The following is a 19,762-nucleotide window of genomic DNA, read 5'->3' as shown; positions in this document are numbered from 1 at the left end:
CCTTGTACCTCAAATTTAGTGTATTTATTGTAAACAAAGATAAGTATGCTTAGAATAAAATAGAGTAGAGTAGAATAGAGTAGAATAGAATAGAATAGAATAGAATAGAATAGAATAGAATAGAATAGAATAGAATAGAATAGAATAGAATAGAATAGAATAATTTCAGACAAGTGGCTGTCCAGTATCTTCTTTAAAAAGTCCAGTGTTGGAGCATTCACAGCTTCTGGAGGCAGGTTTTTTCACTGATTAATTGTTCTAACTGTCAGAAAATTTCTCCCTAGTTCTAGGTTGCTTCTCTCTTTGGTTAGTTTCCATCCGTTGCTTCTTGTTCTACCTTCAGGTGCTTTGGAGAATAGCTTGACTCCCTCTTCTTTGTGGCAGCCCCTGAGATATTGGAACACTGCTATCATGTCACCCCTCGTCCTTCTCTTCATTAAACTAGACATACCCAATTCCAGCAACCATTCCTTATATGTTTTAGCCTCCAGTCCCCTGATCATTTTTGTTATTCTCTGCACTCTTTCTAGAGCAGGGCTGTCAAACTTGCAACGTCACGTGACGTGTCGTGACATATCACAACTTTTTTTCCATTGCTGGCAATGGAAGGTACGGTTTTGCCATGACGCATCCGGCCTGTGGGCCGGCAGTTTGACACTCCTGTTCTAGAGTCTCAACATCTATTATACGTTGTGGTGACCAAAACTGGATGCAGTATTCCAAGTGTGGCCTTACCCAAGGCATTATAAAGCGGTATTAACACTTCACGTGATCTTGATTTTATACCTCTGTTAATGCAGCCTAGAAAGGTGTTGGCTTTTTTTGCAGTTGCAGCACGCTGCTGGCTCATATTTAAGTGATTGTCCACTAGGACTCCAAGATCCCTTTGCTGCATAGGCTGTCATTTTCCCATTTATTTTTCCCCAATTGTTTCTAAATGAGGCAGAATAAAAGACCTGACAATTTCAAGAGAATTATTGTCGTGCCGTATTCCCTACCCATATTATTTTTCAGTGCATACATTGGTAACAATTCATAAGTTTGATGCACTGACCAGTCACTTAAATCTCATGAATATCTATATCTTTCTTTTAGTATATTAATTCCATGTTATGTCTGTAATCTTCCAGAAACATCTGTCTTGGAAGGAGAATGCTGCCCTAGATGGGCTCTAGCTCTGATCCAGCAAGGCAGTTCTTTGGGTTGTAATTACGCTAGTATTTTTAATCCTTGTAGTTAAAGTGATGCACTAAAGCTGAAATGTTGTGATAGCAGAGATCTATTACATTTAATGACCGTCTCTTTTATTTTACAAGTTTTCTCCCACAGCTTTTCTGTTTTTATCTATTTAATTTGTAAGAGCCCTGGTGGTGCAGCGGTTAGAATGCAGTATTGCAGGCTGATTCTGCTGATTCTCACCGGCTCAAGGTTGACTCAGCCTTCCATCCTTCCGAGGTCGGTAAAATAAGGACCCAGATTGTTGCGGGCAATAGGCTGACTTTGTAAACTGCTTAGAGAGAGGGCTGTAAAGCCCTGTGAAGCGGTATATAAGTCTAAGTGGAATTGCTATTGCTGTACTGTGTATGTATGTATCTGTATACACAGAGATGATAATACAAAGACACTCCAAAAATACCATTATAACAAATAGTCACAAATGTTTTTATAAAACTGTAGAAGAATGGTGCATGTTTTTCACAAGTGGGATAGAAAATTGTACTCAACTTGGCTAAACTGTTAAATCTACAAGTTCCTACATTGTGCAGCATTTGAGTTCTCAATTATTTTGTTTGATTGGTGGCAGTGCTTCTCCTCTAACCTGAGTCTGATTTTGAAAATTATAATTTTTATGAAGTCTAGAAGCTTTCAGCTGTATAATTGAAAACTCTGTAAATAAAAATGTGATTTTCAGGAGTTCTGCAGGAATTGTGAATGTGTTATCTTGATAAAAAGGGTTAGGAGCAGTTCTAAATATTCAAAAGCTATAGGCATTCATACTATAAAATAGGGAGTGGTTCACAAAGTTTCTGTCAATGAAGAAATTGGAAATTCCCTGAAGTCGTCTATTTTCACGTAATAATTCCAAGCAAGTAAGAGTGAAAGTGGTTAAAATGATACTGTCGAGCAGTGTTGAAGATGGGTCTGGGGAGGAAAAAAGGTGTGGAGATAAGTTGTTTTCTCTGTATATCCTTAGGTTGGTTGGATAGATATATGTATTCAATTCTTGTACTTAAGAAAAAATACCAAGAGGTCCAAGCTATCCAAGAAATCCATAATTTATCATTTTGTTAGCCTGCACTTGCTTGGATCAAAATCTTACAGGCCACAATACAATTTTTTTTAGTCATAGTGTTCTTTGGGGGGTTCCAGTAAAACATTATTCAAAAAGAGACAATTGGTGCCCAAATGAGCATGCTGTGTGCCTAGCCTGAAAAAAAAAAGAGCAAGCTACGGACCAACCTCTCTGAAGAGAGTTTTTATTGGCCAACTTGAGGAAAGAAAATAGATTTTGTGTGTGGGGGGGGGAGGGAGAGGTGGCGACTGAAATTTGTGTGCTCCAGAACTGCTGTCTCATTCCTTTAAGTCTCTTCCAATTAAAAGCGCCTCGGTCTGATGTCTTGCCAGTGCTGGGAATTGTTTGAGGGGGGGGGGGAGTTGGAAAGCTAAAGCTGGGCTTATTTGTCAACTTGTGAGTAAAAATAGGGTAGCTCTGTGTGTGTGTGTGTGTGTGTGTGAGAGAGAGAGAGAGAGAGAGAGAGAGGGGAGAGAGAGAGGGGAGAGAGAGAGAGAGAGAGAGAGAGAGAGAGAGAGAGAGAGAGAGAGAGAGAGAGAGAGAGAGAGAGAGAGAGAGAAGCATTTGTACTGCGTGTGTCTCTCATTCTTGGGCTGTGTTCCTCTGTGCCCGCTCTCTCCCTCTTCTTTGTGTTCCCCTCACAGGCTCTGCCATGAATTTTCTCTGACCCCTTGGGGCCATTCCCACTTGAAGCTTTGAAGTGTGTGCCCAGAGCATGATTGACAAGGAAGTTTTAGTGGCGGCAACTGGAGAAACTGAATAAGGGCAGGGCTTTGAACTAAAGGGCTTTGAGCTCCGAGATGCTGCGCTTAGTTATCTCCTTCAGAATGTTAATTATTCATCACGATAATTGGGCAAGAGAGGAAAAAAAAAGAGAAGAAGAGGTTATTAAAAAATTCCAACACTAACACACTACAAAACCTCATTTTCCAATTCTGTGGCTGGCGTGAAAAGGATAGTGTGTATATGCAAAGAGGCTGAGGGAGGGTTTTGTTGTTGTTGTTTTCCTTTAATCCATTCTCTAAATAGTAGGATCCCTTCAGATGAAGACAGCGGAAACTTCAAAGCTTTTATAAGAGTTTTCTTGGAGTTTCTTAACTGTGTCTGGTACTTTTTTAATTAAAACGTTTACGAAGAGCCGCCTTTATGACTGGCTTCTGGTGATGTTAGCCAACCTTGTGTCCCACTGTCTGGGAGAGAAAAATATTTTAAAAAGACTAATAAATACTGTTTTTGCCACTATAGTATCTGGTTGATGCTCTGGAGGACCCATTCACTGAAAGAGAGATGGAATCTTAGGTGCCACGCAAAGGCAATTCTTTAGAATTCTTTAGAGCATAATGTTGTTGGCCAGTATCTCAGGGATTGTGGTGAAGTAGTTGCTAAAGTTTGTTATTTTCCACTGTTATACCTGGATTTTTCCAGTATCCAGATACCGGCAGGAATCATCATTTCAAAAATAGCTGTGTGTTTGTACCATTCTAGTAATTAGACAAGAGATCTGAAATTATCTTTCCTTATGAATGTTGATAGGAGTTTGTTAGAAATAAAAATCCTGCTTATATTTGTATTCACTGCATTTTATTCTGCTGCCTGTTTATTAATTTAGAAATAATTGTTTCACAGCTTGGTGGGTTTTTATTATTATTAAAGTGGCGATCTTGCTGTTCAGATATACATTCAGATTATTTTTAAGAAACTATTTATTTTAGAATAATTTTCCCACATACATGCACATAAAACTTTCCCAAGGTAGACATTTTATGAAATTATCAAAGTGAATAATGAAAATCTTGTCCCTTCTCTTCTACTTTACTCAGAAGATTTTGGTGGAGGTTTGTCAAAAGCTTTAAAATCATGCATAATAACTATAGAGTAATAATCTTCTATGCATTCCTTTGAATATAATAGGGCAAGAGTTCCATACACAACAGTTCTGCACAGGGAACTTCTTTGCTTCAAAACTAGCCAGTTGTTCATTGGCAAGTTACCGAATTTAAAATCTCAAGTTTGTAATCTAGTGTATAGATTTGTCATAAAAACTATTTCTGTTGATAACATTAGCAAGCTCTGCAGAGACATAGTATGTCAGAATGAAGATTTAATTGTTATATATTGTATATATTTTACTGTAAACTACTGAGCATCTTGCAACTGTGGTGTATATACATTTGTTAGATAATTAAAAAAAAGAAGGAAATGACTATTACAACTCTTGAGTATCTTGTCTAGTATGCTTAGATGGGTTCAATGGGAGACTGGCAAGAACAGTTGCCTGAGAATGGAACAAATACTGAGAGAGGCTCCTCTCATGTGTAATCTCCTAAATGTCAATATATCATTTATTTAAAGCATTTTTACCCCGTGTTTACTTAAAAGGCTCACAGAACAATTTTCACAAGTCAGACGTAAGCTAATTCTTGGCCTTTAGATTACAATGTACAAAGTAGGTTGCACTAGAAAAAATAGATAGGAAAGAAGAATAAAACAACATATAGCTAAGCATCAGTTTTTCAAATCACATTTCTTATGACAATCAGTCGGTGTGGAAAAGAGTATTTTCCACATACCACTCACAATATTAAGGTAAAAATTATTTTCAGGATCTGTAACTAAGAAATCTATGAATAAATAAATATTTGAGTTATAATGTTGAATTATATTATGATCCTCTATATTTAAAGAGTGTTTTGTTTCCAGAATGGAGGTTTAGTCTGGTATTCCTAAGAGAAATAGATGGGGTCCCATCTCACGTCTAGGATTAAAATTATTGCTATTTGATGAGGAAGTATTCTTGCAAGACTGATAGAAAATGAGCAACTTCAGCATGTTTATTCTTATCCTCTGATTTCTCCCCTATTGCAGGCTAATCTTTTCCCTGCTGCTATTGTATATTTTGGATCTGAAGTGCACAAAGGTGAGTAGTTGGGTCTCCATAGTAGAGGCTGCATAGATAAAGTGTGAAAATCTTTCTGTGATATGTATTTTTTTTTAAAAAAAAATACCTCTGGATTATAGAGGTATTAATAAATGTATAGAATATCAGTTTCTATGGACTTTTTAAATTAAGGCATATTTCTTTGGATAGCTGCTGAAGTAGTCACTCCAGTATGAAAATATCAATAAGGGAAGTATCTGGAAGGTGAAATAATAGGGGACAGTTCCAAGTAAGATTTATCATCCAACTCGTGGAATTTTAAAGTACACTCTGTTTGTACTTTAATCCTGTCATACAGGTAGTCCTCGACTTAACAAAAGTTCGTTTAGTGATTGTTCAATGTTGCAACAGCACTGGAAAAAGTGACTTATGACCGTTTTTCACAGTTACAACCTGATCCCCGTGATCATATGATCAGAATTCAGATGCTTGGAAACTGGTTCACATTTATGACTGTTGCTATGTCCCAAGGTCATATAGATCCCCTTTTGTGACCTTCTGAAAAGCAAAGTCAATGGGGAAGCCAGATGCGCTTAACAATCTGGTTACTAACTTATCAACAGTGATTCACTTAACAACTGAGGCAAGAAAGTAATGGGGCAAAATTCACAACAAATGTTTCAAATGTTAACACCAGAAATTTTGAGCTTGATTATGGTCATACGTTGAGGGCTACCTGTACTTTTACAGAAAAGATATATTCAGAAGCAAAGCAAAGAAGCAAAGCTGCATGATACCCTTTGGTTGTTAGTGGTATAAATTGACATCTGAAAGCATCATTTATTTACATCACCTGCAGCTCAGTTTTAGTGAACATGGTTACAAAATGATTGCCATTGAGAAAGGAGTGTAACATTTCTATCCTTCCCCTGCCTCTTTATTCTAGGAACTTAAAAAAAATATCAAGTATCTGGGGAGTATCTGCAAGAAGTCCACAGATATTACTTACATACACACACACACACACACACACAAACACACACGTTTCAACAGCATAGTAAGAATTAATATAAAGTAGATTGATGAAGACAGAAAAAGGGAGAAATAAAAGAAAATGCTAAAAATACAAAAAAGAAAAGGTAGAAGAAGGTAGAAAAAAAGAAGATATAAAGAATTGGTTTCTGATCTTCTTCACAGCAGTTATAAGTAACCTCTCTCTGTAAGATTACATCATGACTCTTCTTTCCATAGTCTTTATCGTGTATAATCAAAACCATATACCACAAGTTCATTTTTCTTCATTACAGAAAAAGTCTATAAGAGCTTTCTGGTCAATAATAAGTAGATATTGTCTTTTTTCTGATCAAACAATTTATTAGAGAAGTTAGCCACCTTAGCAAGTTCTGTCATCTTTGCTAACCTTTCTTCCATTGTAGATATTGCCAGATTTTTTCCATCTTTGCACACACAATAATCTTCACTGTACTTATATATACAAAATCTGGATGTTTTCGTGTTTTTATTATTTTAAAATGTTTTAGTATTTTTAATTGTAATATATTTTTTCTGTTTGAATTGTAAGCTGCCCAAAGTCATTGATTCAGATGGATGGCTATAGAAATTAAATAAATATGTAAATAAAGATTATTCCATTGCTCTTTTGTACCAGTCTCTTTTCTAAACCCAGGAGGAAATGTTCTGATTTCAGTTGAACATTAATCTTTAAAATCCTCTTACTCACTTTATGCATTTGAGCCTGTTTTCTGCTGTTTTTATATGCCCATGAAGCATGATAAAATGACACTTTCATTGTTTCCAACATAAATTTATATATTCTAGATATATATCACTTTATAAAAGATTTATATATTTTGGATTATGATATAACATAAATTTTAATCTTAATTAAATTGGATTAAAGTTATAATTTAAATATTTTCTTTTGCAATTATTTGAACCACTGGTAAATGCTAGCATAGACAAGTACTTCAAACTATGATTCACCTTATGTCCTAGAGCAAGTATTTATGTAATACTGTTGCAGTTATTTTAAAAGTATATATTGATTGCAACAATTCACTGAAATAGAGGATTGGTCTACAAGACGGATTAAAATAAGATGATACTGAAGGTTGAAAATATCAGCTAGTTCTCTCTTCTGATGGTGTTATTTATTTGAAAATGGTCAACAGCCTAAAGTCCTCAAAAACTAATTGACAGGAGAAGCATATGTGCAATCTGTTTGGCAATTTTATTTTTGTTAATACTCATCTGCACTTGCCCAGTTCACTGAATAGGATCTAAGATAATGGGTATAACAAAATGTAGAATCTCAGATGTTTACAGATGTCTTGTGTGTTTGAAGAAGCATCTAGAGCAGGCGTGTCAAACTCATGATGTCATGTGACGTATCGGGACTTTTCCCCCATTGCTGGCAATGGGTGGGTGCAGTTTTGGCATGACGCCATCTGGCCCGCAGGCTGGCAGTTTGACATGCCTGATCTAGAGGGTTAGTCTGGCTTGAGAGGTCATTTTATAAGAGGGACACAGATGCATTAGTAGCTTCATTCTTTGAAGCATGTTATTTCAAAGATTATATAAAGAATCTAATATCTTTGCATAATATGTTACCTTATTTAGAACACCTAAAATTGTTCCATTTTTACAGATCACTATTTGAGATTGGATCTGCTGGAATCTGCTGTGTCCCCTTCTGAAGCTGACATTTTAGTAGCTAGGTAAGTAGAAATTATGAATTAGGCTTTTGGTTTGATCTGGCCTTTAAATACCTTTTTGTGTGATGTAAATTGGTGTGGGTATTATTTATCTGGATGTTTCTGAGTCATGGTCTGGTTTCGGGCTATTTGATTGGCTGGTTGTTGTTGCTGGGATATAGTCTTTGGTATTTAAGTATTGTTTGGGTGATGCAAATGGTGTTTGTTCGTTTGGTTGCCTCTGAGTATGGTCTGTTTTCAGGTTGTTTGGCTGGCTGGCTATTGTTGAGAGGTGGTCCAGTTTCTTGTGGGAGGTTGTAATTTTTGTGGCTGTGTGGTGGGATGCCTGTTTGTTCATTTAACATGCTGCCTTCGTGATTGAAGTAGTTCTTCCGTTCTCAGTGGTTGGTAGACTGGGTTGTTGTCAATGTGTCTGTTTATTGACTTATTGGTGGAGAACCAAGCTTTGAGAAATTCTCTTTGTCCCCTTGATTTTGCTTGGATTACAACTGTGGTCCCGGTTAGATCAACTTTGTGTCCTTCTAAGTCTTTGTGGACGGACATGAGGGATAGTGGATCATGTCTTTTGATAGCCAGGAAGTGTTCACAGATTTTCTGTAGAAATATTTAAACTGAAAAATGGGGACAGTGAGTTAATTGATATAGAACATTCCTGTCCCTGGCAATCTAAAACTAATAGGGTTATCAGTGCATGTAACATAAATGTGTGTGCGGATAAGAATATCAACCTTGCTGTCAAGCAAAACCAAGCTTTTAATAGTGAGTGCCATGCCAAGTGCACTCATCAAGGTAAGGAAATAGGGGAACTTGGGCACCACACAGTTTATGTAGAAAGTAACCACAGGGTCAGTCACAAAGGACTCAAATGTCTAATCACCAAACAGCTTTTGAGCAATAAGCAGGGTGAATTAGAAATTCAGGTAAATGAGGGCAGATATAATATTGTTGCCATTACGGAAACGTGGTGGGATGAAACCCATAAATGGAACACAAAGCTAGGGGGATTTAAATTATTTAAAAGAAACAGACCAAATAAAAAAGGAGGTGGAGTTGCTCTCTCTATATGAAATAACTACATCTCTGCAGAAATACAGCACAACAATGATGAAAACTGTCTTGAATGCATTTGGGTCAATATAAAAAAGGGGGGGAAATGACATTGCCATCAGTATATGCTATAGGCCACCCAACCAAACAGAGGAAATAGATGACCGTTTTGCTAGTCAGTTAACTAAGGTATGCAGGAAGCACATCACAATAGTAATGGGGGACTTTAATTACCCTGACATCAACTGGGAGACAAACTCTACACCAAGTGGAAGATGAAACAGATTCCTGACAAATCTAGCAGACAACTGTTGTCTCCCCCAAAATAGAGAAGGGAACTAGGGGATCAGCCATATTGGACTTAATTCTCACTCACAGAGATGAAATGATAGAAAGTGTTGAAGCCACAGGAACCTTGGGTGGGGGAGTGATCATGCAATATTGGAATTCAACATTATACAGAACATAGTCAAATTAGTGTTGAAGAGAGCTAATTTCAATAAACTTACGAGTTTGGGAAGGATTTCAGAATCCTCAAGGAGAAAACAACCCTAGAAGCTTGGGAAATTTTAAAAAGTGAGATTATAAAAGCCCAGTCTAGCAAATACCAGTTAAGAAGAAAAATATCAGCTCTCAAAAGAAACCAGCATGGCTGCATAAAGAACTCTCTGATAAATTGAAAGACAAAAAGGACAAGCATAAAAAGTGGAAAGAGGGGCACATAACTAAGGCAGAATATCAGCAAATAGCCCGGGCCTACAAAGATGAAATGAGGAAAACTAAGGCTCAAAATGAACTAAGGCTTGCGACAAAAGTCAAAAATAACAAAAAAGCTGCTTTCAACATGTAAAAACAAGAAAAAGGTTAAGGAAATGATTGGTCCATTAGTGGGAGAAAATGGCAAGAAGGTGACAAGCAACAGAGAGAAAGCACAACTACTTATCTTGGTTTTTGCATCCGTCTTTACACAAAGGAAAAAATAGTCCAAACTATCAAAAACAGTACCATAAAAAACAGATTAGAAACACAAGTTAAGATAGGCAAGAAAATGGTAAGAGAGCACCTGTCCACCCTAGATGAGTTCAAATCACCAAGTCCAAATGGATTACGCCCCACGGTTCTCAAGGAACTGGCAGATGTGATCTCAGAAACACTGAACTTTATCTTTCAAAGATCCTGGAGCACTGGAGAACTACCAGAGGACTGGAAAAGAAGTGATGTAGTTCCCATCTTCAAAAAAGGGGGAAAAATGAATTCAGGAAACTACAGACCTATCAGCTTGACCTCAATACCTGGGAAGATTCTGGAAAAGAAAATCAAGCAATGAATCAGCGAACACCTAGAGGCAAACAAAGTCATTACCAAAAGCCAACATGGGTTTGTTAAAAACAGGTCATGCCAGACAAATCTTATTGCATTCTTTGACCAGGTGACAAAATCAGTGGACCAGAGGAATGCTGTGGATATAATTTACTTGGACTTCAGTAAGGCATTTGATAAAGTAGACCACAACCTACTACTTGATAATATAGAAAAATGTGGGTTAGACAGCATCACCACCAGATGGATTCGTAGCTGGCTGACCGGCCGTATTCAGTGTGTGGTCCTCTATGGAACTGCATCTATATGGACAGTGCCCCAGGGCTCTGTTGTGGGTCAAGTGCTCTTCAACATCGTCATCAATGATTTGGATGAGAAGATAGATGGGGAACTCATCAAATTTGCAGACGACACCAAGCTGGCAGGAACAGCCAACACTCCAGAAGATAGGGTTAAGATACCAAAGGATCTTGACAGACATGAACACTGGGCGCTATCTAACAAAATGAAATTCAGTGGTGAAAAAAGTAAGGTTCTACATTTAGGCAAGAAAAACCAAATGCACAAGTAATGTATAGGTAGTACCTTGCTCAATAGTAGTAACTGTGACAGGGATCTAGGAGTCCTAGTGAACAGTCATTTAAATATGAGCCAGTAGTGTGCTTCAGCTGCCAAAAAAGTGTTAGGCTGCATTAACAGAGGGATAAAATCAAGATCACGTGAAGTATTAATACCACTTTATAACGCTTGGCAAGGCTACACTTGGAATACTGCATCCAGTTTTGGTCATCACAATGTAAAAAAAAGATGTTGAGACTAGAAAGAGTACAGAGAAGAGCAACAAAGATGATTAGGGGACTGGAGGCTAAAACATATAAGGAACAGTTGCTGGAATTGGGTATGTCTTCATTAGAGAAGGACGAGGGGTGACATGATAGCAGTGTTCCAATATCTCAGGGTTTGCCACAAAGAAGAGGGAGTCAAGCTATTTTCCAAAGCTCCCGAAGGCAAGACAAGAAGCAACGGGTGGAAACTAATCAAAGAGAGAAGCAACCTACAACTAAGAAAATTCTTGACATTTAGAACAATCAATCACTGGAACAATCTGCCTCCAGAAGCTGTGAATGCTCCAACACTGGAAGTTTTAAAGAGACTGGACAGCCATTTGTCTGAAATGGTATAGGGTTTCCTGCCTGAGCAGGGGAGTTGGACTAGAAGACTTCCAAGGTTCCTTTCAACTCTATTGTTGTTGTTGTTGTTAGTGTTACAATGTGAATAATTTATTTCAAAGATCAGTGGGATTATTTTCAGTGGAATTTATCAGTTGGCAGAATATAGACTTGTTATTTTACATCTGTCTAAATTCCATCTGAATGATGAAAGGACCACTTATTTGCAAACTCCACGGAAATTGAAAGAAAAACAGCACCTTTGGCTTTTGCATTTAGTTCAACGTGCAATTTATTGTACTTAAATAATGGAGAGGAGCAACATGAAAATCTAATATTTATCTTTTCTTTCAGGCGGCTGTCTAAATTGGTAGATCATACAGTTCAACATTTGGAATCTGCTCCTAGCTCCTCACCTATGTCAAATGAGACTAACCAAAATATTGTAGCAGAGCATTCAGAATCAACAACTCTTGAAACACCGCAGCCACAAATAAGGAGGGCCCCACCTGGAAAAGTGCCAAAGTGGCTGAAGCTGCCAGGTACCACATTACATGTAATAATAAGATGCTTCTTCAGAAAAAAGAGATCCAAATTTGTCTTCACACCCATAATTCCTCCATTTTGTGTGGAGTTATTTCCAACTGTTGACCCTCATTGAGTCCAAACTTATTTCCCCCTATCACTTTAGAATGTGAGAATGCATATGCTTAATGTTTTTAAGTAGGCTAATGTACTATCTGGATTTCTGTTTGAAAATCTATTTCTTTGGAAAGGTTCACGAAAGCTCCACTGTACAAACTCATTTGCCTTATGTTTGCATTTCAGGTGGGAAGAGATGAAGAAGTGATAATACCTGCTGCAGAAAGATGCTTTGCTTGGTTGTGAACCAACATTACCATTTTCTGCTTCCAACAAGCTAAAATATATGATCTACAAATGATTTTTCAAAATAAAGTTGAATGCTGTTTCCATTTGCCAGTTCTGTTAAATTGGGAATGAATGTTGCCTGTGTTCTGCAGCATTGTTGACATATACATTGCATATTTGGATGGTATAAAGCAAGAGAAAGCTGCAGCTTCCTATGACATAAATGGAGTCGGTACAGAAATTCAGGCAAAATCATTTGCCATCTTTTTGTGTGGATGCTGAGAATTTCAAGAGTATAGGACTCAATGTGAATCTATAGTGGGTAGTAATTGTGAGCCAGTTGTGGCTGATTTTGAAAATGTTAAGCAGAGTCAGACCTAAGTCATACTTCGATGGAATAGACCATAAGACTTTTAAATCCATAGACCCTGGAAAAGGAGAGAAAACAAATCACTTCTGTACTGTTGGCAAGAAAATTGTATGGGAATATCAAGCACTGTCAAGCTGTACATGGCGGGCTAACTCAAGAAATAGGATTACAGAAAGGCATGTTTTGTGATAATCACAGTAAACATAATCTTTAAAATAGTAAAGGTTGGTTCCTAGGCAGAGTTTACAGCAAGTCAGTTACGGGTGGGGTGTCTGAAATATTTCCTTCTCCTAGCTGCCACCCTTGGTACGCTGCCTCTTCTCCTGGCCACTGATCTCTTGCTCTGTCTGGTTCCCACAGTTCCTCCTAGGTACATTCCAGGAATCAAGTTGAATTTGAAGATCTTTACCTTTCTATGAAGGGACAGGTCTTTCAGGAAATTGATAAACCGATCTATTGGGGACTGCTAGGATGCAGAAATGGTGCTTAAAATGAATGGACCAGAGAAGCTTTGACCATATAAGATTCTCTGCTTAATGAGCAGATCTGCTTCCTAAATATTTCAGAAAAAAAATAGGGGATGATTTAAGTAAAGAAGGAGTACAGATGATTCTATTTGATAATTTCAGTACCTAGGATAGACAGCAAATTACACCAAAGCCCTCAGTTTAAATGAGGGGAAAGGGATATCTTAAAGCAGAAAGTTGATTAAACCCAAATGAATTTTAGCTTTATTTATATCCTACCTTTATTATTTTTATAAATAACTCAAAGCCACCAACACACACAATACTCTTTTCTCCTAAATTCCCCACAACAACAACCCCGTGAGATGAGTTGGACTAAGAGAGAGTGACTGGCCCAAGGTCACCTAGCTGGCTTTTTTTCCACAACTGGAATTCAAGTTCTCCTAGCTTCTAGCCTGATGCCTTAACTACTATAATTCATAAAATGGAAATGAGATTTTATGCATATGCAGCATACAGTGGACAGACAAAATCTGTCCTGCTAAACACGGTCTATTATATTAAGGCTTTACCATATTCCTTGCTTAAAATGTAGATATTTTTACGATGATATAAAGCTATATTTGCTGTGGACATGTTTAGAGGTTTTTTTTTATCTTTCCTCAATTTATTGTTCCTTTCTGTATTTTGTGCAAGCTTATATTGTAAAAATTAATAAGAGAAGGAGATGCTGCTCTTCGATTTGGTAATATACTAGTTTGCTTCACCTTATAATGGTTTAGGGATTTCAGGTCTAACCTCTGTATACATTTGGTCTTCTGAATCATTCTTTCTGTTAATGAAAAGCAAGATACATTTGCTGACTAGAGCACCCAGGTAGTTAATAACGTAAGACTGCTTGGTCATATGCGGGCAGTGTGCTTTAAACTAAAAGGCATATTTAATGAAGAAGCTAGATACTTCTCTATAGAATACAGTAGTGCTGAATCAGGTGAATATTAGGCTTCTCTAGCTAACTCCTATAAAAGTTAAGAAGTCCTAAATAGCTCCTTGAGGCTAGAGATGTACATAAAACGCAGAACACAATCTCCTACAGAAAGACCTCAGTTATAACATAGATAATGCTATTCAATTAGAAATCTATGCAGCCTTAAAAACAGCATTTAAAAGCACAGGATATACCACAGAGAGCCAAGAAAACATAAGGGAGACAATCATACCACAGACCACAAAAACACAGAATCGGAACCATCTCAAAGCAGAAGACAGAGCAGCCCTCAATATTTTCTGTCCAAGGTACAAAATATCACCCTTCTCCCAGCAGACAAAGGCCAAAGCATAGTTATCGTGGACAGATCACAGTTCATACTTAAAACCAAAGAATTACTGGAAGACAAGCCTACATCCCCGTAAACACCAACCCAGTGCAGAAACTAGACAACTAGATCTGGACAATTCTTAATGAAATAATTAATAAAGGTCAAATCACAAAAGAACGGTGGGAGATGAAAAGATGTAGACCCACCATCCCACACTTCTATCAACACCTAAAAATATACAAGCTCAACATATCTCTTTTGTTTGATTGCATTGTTACTAAGGATCCCAACACAGAACATAACTAAAAGACTTACAAGAAACCTTGGACATTTCACAGAGGGGACCAAATATTCCATTAAGTGTCTTCAAAAAAATCAAACACCTAATAATAGAAGGAGAGATCCTTGTTTCATTCAATGTTACAGCACTCTTTATATCCATCGACCCAGATCCAGTGAAAGAATCCACGGCAGCAGTACTATATAACATACCCTACATAACCAAATACACTAACATCAAAATACTCATAATCATGGACCTCATCAGTCTGTCTCATCAACCTCTGCCTCACTTTCAGTTTGATGGGCACATATATCAATAAATCAGAGAAACACCCATATCCAGTCTCAGAATCCATAGCACAGACTCTAATGCAGTATCTAGAAACCATAGCATTCCCATGCATACCACCAAAAATATGGATCTGGAATGTGGAAGGCACTTTTGTCATATTAAAAAAGGAGCAACCAGAGAAAACACATGAAACAATAAACTACATCTTCAAAGGAATAAAATGCACAAGGGAAGAAGAAAACAACACATTGCCCTTCCTGGATATCCATCAAAAGAGAAATGGCAGCAAATTAGAAACATAAGTCTATCAAAAAATCACCCACGCTAACCAAGTACTACACTACCAAAGTAACAACCCAAACTCCCAGAAGAGGAGCTGTGTAACAACATAATTCAGGCAAGCACAAATGTACTGCAACAACTCAGAACACTAGAAAAAGGAAATAGACTGCCTAGACAATATCTTCCGACAAAATGGATACCCATGTAGCTTTATCAGAAAGTGCATGACCACTCAATCCCTCACAGCACAATCAACACAAGCTCTGAAAATGATAATACTGTTGTACATCAAAAACATCTCAAAACCAACTAAAGACTATTACACCACATGGCATCATCATAGCACACAAACCAATTGAAATCCTCCAAAATAAAGCAAAAGACCCAGTAATCCAAGAAGAAAAATGGAGTCATCTACAACATATAGTGGAAAGACTGCAACAGACAGTATATAGCATAACATAACATTGGCAGAGCACATGCATGAATACTAACTAGCAATCAGAAGACAGGATGAAAGCTTTATTTCACAACATAGTTTCAACTGGGAAACTGAGACTTCTAAAACAAGCTAAATTCAGAAACACAAGAGAATTCCTGAAAGCTTGGCACTCAGACAAATCAGCCATCAACACTTATATAGAGATAAACAACATTTACGTGCTATTCAAAAGAGAGAATAAAAAGACTAAAAAGGAAACAGACCAGAACACCTTGCCAGCAACCAATTTATTTATTTAATACCCAAATAAGCAGGGATTAACACTAGGATTAATACCAGACAAACAAGCAGTAAATAATAATCAATACTCTAAGGAATTAACAACTCAAACAAGCAAGCAGTAAACAGATTAATCAAGAAACATACCAAGGAGAAAACTATGCCCTCACCAACTGACTGGGCAAATCCTATATATAAATAGGCACCAAACTCCTCTCTCCTCTAATACTGAAGTTGTTCTGTAGTTGAGTAATAAAATGTATGCAAGAAATCAACCAAGCTCAGAGTACCAAGAACTCCATAAAACACTTTGCCTGAAACAAAATGGCTCCATGTCAAATCTGAATGCCCCATATTCCTATAGAACATTCAAAATATTGAGTGTTCTGCCAAAAAGAGCAGAAGGGATTTGCAACAAGTCCTTTCTGCCTTTATTTTATGCCATAAAGCCACAAAAGCAGGTAAAATGGGGAAGCCATACTACTACAGCATAATAATTTGTGTGCTCTTTAAACTTATGCTGGCTAAATTTCGCTACATAAGTAACCCCAACTAAGGACAGATTCACTTCAAGACAGCATTACATTAGGAGCCATGGTGGTGCAGTGGTTAAGAATACAGTATTGCAGACAAACTGTGCCCACAGTCTGGAGATCAAGGTTGACTCAGCCTTCCATCCTTCTGAGGTCGGTAAAATGAGGCCTAGATTGTTGAAGCAATTTATTATTTTTTTATTTTAATCCCATTTATATCCCACCCTTCTCCGAAGACTCAGGGCGGCTTACAATTTAAGCACAAACCAATGTGCTTAGCAATAGCCTTCATTCTATGTATATGCCTGCTTATTAGGGCTTTTCCCCCCCCAAGCGGCATTATTACAAAGTCAGCTTAATTGCCCCCAACAATCTGGGTCCTCATTTGACCTACCTCGGAAGGATGGAAGGCTGAGTCAACCTTGAGCCTGGTGGGATGCGAACCTGCACTAATTGCAGGCAGCTGGTGTTACTTAAGGAGGCATTAGCCCACTGCTCCACCAAGGCTCAGACATTGTAGACATTACAATAGGCAGACATTGTAAACCATCCAGTGCTGTAAAGCGCTATGGGGGAGTATAGAAGTCTTAAGTGCTATTGCTGTTGCTATTGATATTGATATCCTGTAGGTCAGACATGTCAAACGCAAGGCCCGGGGGCCAGATCCGGCCCGCAAAGTGGTTTCATGCGGCCCGCGAAGCCATCCTGGAAAGAGTGAGGGAACAGACCCCACTGCCTTGGCCCTGGTCCAGAGACCCTCCTTCTGCCAGAGACCCTCAGATCTGTCCCACTCCTGCCCAGGCCCCCACAGGCACCCTTGATGCGAACGATGTAGAGCTGGCCACGCCCACCCAGTAGGCCATACACTCTAGCCATGCCCACCCAGTAGGCCACGCCCACCCAGGCCACACCCACCCGGCCCCCTGAGGGCAACCACAATGCTGATGCGGCCCTCAATGAAATTGAGTTTGACACCCCTGCTGTAGGTTATCTTATATGTAATGCGGTGTTTGCATTTAATAGCCTACCTGAAAAGATAACCCAACATGTCAATACTATCACTGTATTCCAGTATTGGATTCTAACTTCCTAATAAGAATGAATTGAAACCCCAGTGAATAGGCAAGCAAGTCTTTTTCTTTAATAAAAATTAATTTTCAAACACTGAACATAAACTTAGCTGACTCTTATTATTGTACCCTCCTGCCTTCAGTTACCTTCAACCAGTGGTGGCACGTTCCTCTTTTTTTATTGGTTAATACACTTTAAGCCTCTGGCTGGCTTATTTTAAAAAAAAACATTCCTTCAGTTATGGGAATGGCAGTACATGCTACAATACTGAAACAGTGCCCTGTTTTGTCCTTAATAGAGAACAAATCTTCAGACCACTGGGGTTTCCCCCCCCCCACCCGAAGCTCAGAGTTTCAAAGCATTCATTTGGAATGTGGAACATTTTGTATAGCTCTGCTTACAAATTATTGCACATGCATATTTTCACTTGACAACAGTACTTAAGCATTCAAGAGCTTCTATATTTATTCACCATGGGAATGGGCAGATAGAAGAGATGCACCCCTGCAAATAGCTGCAAAGCTAGACGAATAACATCTGTGCTGTATTGCTCAAAAGATGCTGAATCTTTCTCCTGTGTCGGCATGTCACTGAAGGAAGCAGCATATTCTTCTTAGAAATAAGTGATCCACATCACAAGGTGTTTTTTTTTTAATCTATGCCTGCCTTTTTATAATCTTGAAAGATGATCAAATGGAGTTCACACTAGGCAAACAAAGGATGTGTCTTTTCTGCAAGGATATAAATATCTTTAAAATGGCTGTGCAATCTCCACTTGAATCTCTACATTTCACCTCTATCCACTGTTCAGACGCAGTCAGAGTAACCAGCTTTTCCATTCAGTGGGGTTGATCTGGCCCAGTTCCCTCTTGCCTCCACTTTTTTTTTTAACAAAGAAAACAGCACTGTACAATCTGAATGAACTTGAAAGTGGCTGGAAGGGGCACTAAGGATTCCTGGCACTTGTCATTGTCTCCTAGATTGGCCAACATTTCCCTTCAGGTCTAATTACTTCCAAATGCTTCCAGCTGCTTTGAAGAAAGTTGGGAGGGAATGAGGGACGAAAAAGGTAAGGAAGACATTCCTGAGTGAAAAGAACAGAAGGTAACTAAAACAGCAAACAATGTGATATTTAATGTCAGTTAAAATAAGATGAAAATTGAGTCCATAGAACAGTTCTGCCCACACCCTCTACTATCGCCCATAATACTTAAAGTGTCTGCTCTAAAAAAATAATTACAAACCTAATTCAGGTTACTATACAAAACAGTCTGCATCAATCACCCTATTCTTGCTGAAAGAATGCGGGTCTGTATACTTTTCAGTTAGTCCATCTCTGCATAAGAGCTTAGCGGGTATCTTATTTCTGCATCCTGCGTTGGAAGTTTTGTTTCCTTTGAACCAGTCAGTCTTGACACAAGAGCTGGTTTTGGTCTTTCATACAGTATGCTTTTATATGCTATACTGTTGTATAGTTGGGTAGTTGATATTCTGTGCTGCAACATCTTTACATCCCTTCTATTCAAAGGATTGTACGTATTAGCATGATATATTGGGTTTAAGAGTATATGTGGCTTTTTAAAAAAAAATAATAAGAGAATTTTGTTTTAATACTTTGGCATGCATTCTGCTGGATGCCAGATTAGATTTGCAAGGTAAAATCAGCAAATTAAGAGCCCTAGTTGAAGAGTTTTCTGCTTTTTTTGTCCCACTGTTTTTCAGTAAGAGGCAATTTTTTTTAACTTTTTTAACTTATAGGTGCAATTACTTCTGGCCATCATTTCTAAAGGTTTCTATATCTAATACCGAATACTAGTACTTCCAGAAGAACTTAATAAATCTGATGCTTACTAATGCAGAATAATCAATTTTCACAGAGGTGCTTCTGTTTCAAAACGTTGGTTTTGAAGCAGGACTACGGTTCTGAAAATTAGCTTAGCTTTAGATTGTTCTCAGCTGGAAACACACATGGATCTTATCACAAATGCATAAATTCTTACTGAATGCTAGTTGGGGAAAAAGGCATAATTGTCAAAACTTTGCATTTATTAATTTTTATCCCTTTTATTACTTTATAAGTAACTCAAGGCAGTGAACATACATATATTGTCCT

At 37.9% G+C, this 19,762-nt stretch overlaps 1 protein-coding gene across 4 annotated transcripts in view; it reads left to right on the top strand.

Annotated features, from left to right (window-relative positions):
- The window catches only part of ASPSCR1 (ASPSCR1 tether for SLC2A4, UBX domain containing), a 90,961-nt gene extending 77,181 nt beyond the window's left edge, over window positions 1-13,780 (top strand). For 2 of the 4 annotated variants that reach the window (XR_014491366.1, XR_014491367.1), the window contains exons 15-16: window positions 5,159-5,210; window positions 7,840-7,895. Coding sequence is in view for 1 of the 4 variants with exons in the window: in XM_083353947.1 (XP_083210073.1) it covers window positions 5,159-5,210; window positions 7,840-7,909; window positions 11,797-11,984; window positions 12,271-12,284 (324 nt within the window). In the remaining 3 variants the exon portion in view is untranslated. Of the gene's footprint in view, window positions 1-5,158; window positions 5,211-7,839; window positions 7,910-11,796; window positions 11,985-12,270 lie in introns of those variants that run through there. The other 2 variants (XM_083353947.1, XR_014491365.1) reach the window with 2 other exon arrangements.
- The last annotated feature ends 5,982 nt before the right edge of the window (window positions 13,781-19,762 follow it).

The sequence above is a fragment of the Vipera ursinii genome (assembly GCF_947247035.1).
Source record: "Vipera ursinii genome assembly, chromosome: 2".
Lineage (NCBI taxonomy): Eukaryota > Metazoa > Chordata > Lepidosauria > Squamata > Viperidae > Vipera > Vipera ursinii.
This window is presented reverse-complemented; position numbering and strand designations above follow the sequence as displayed.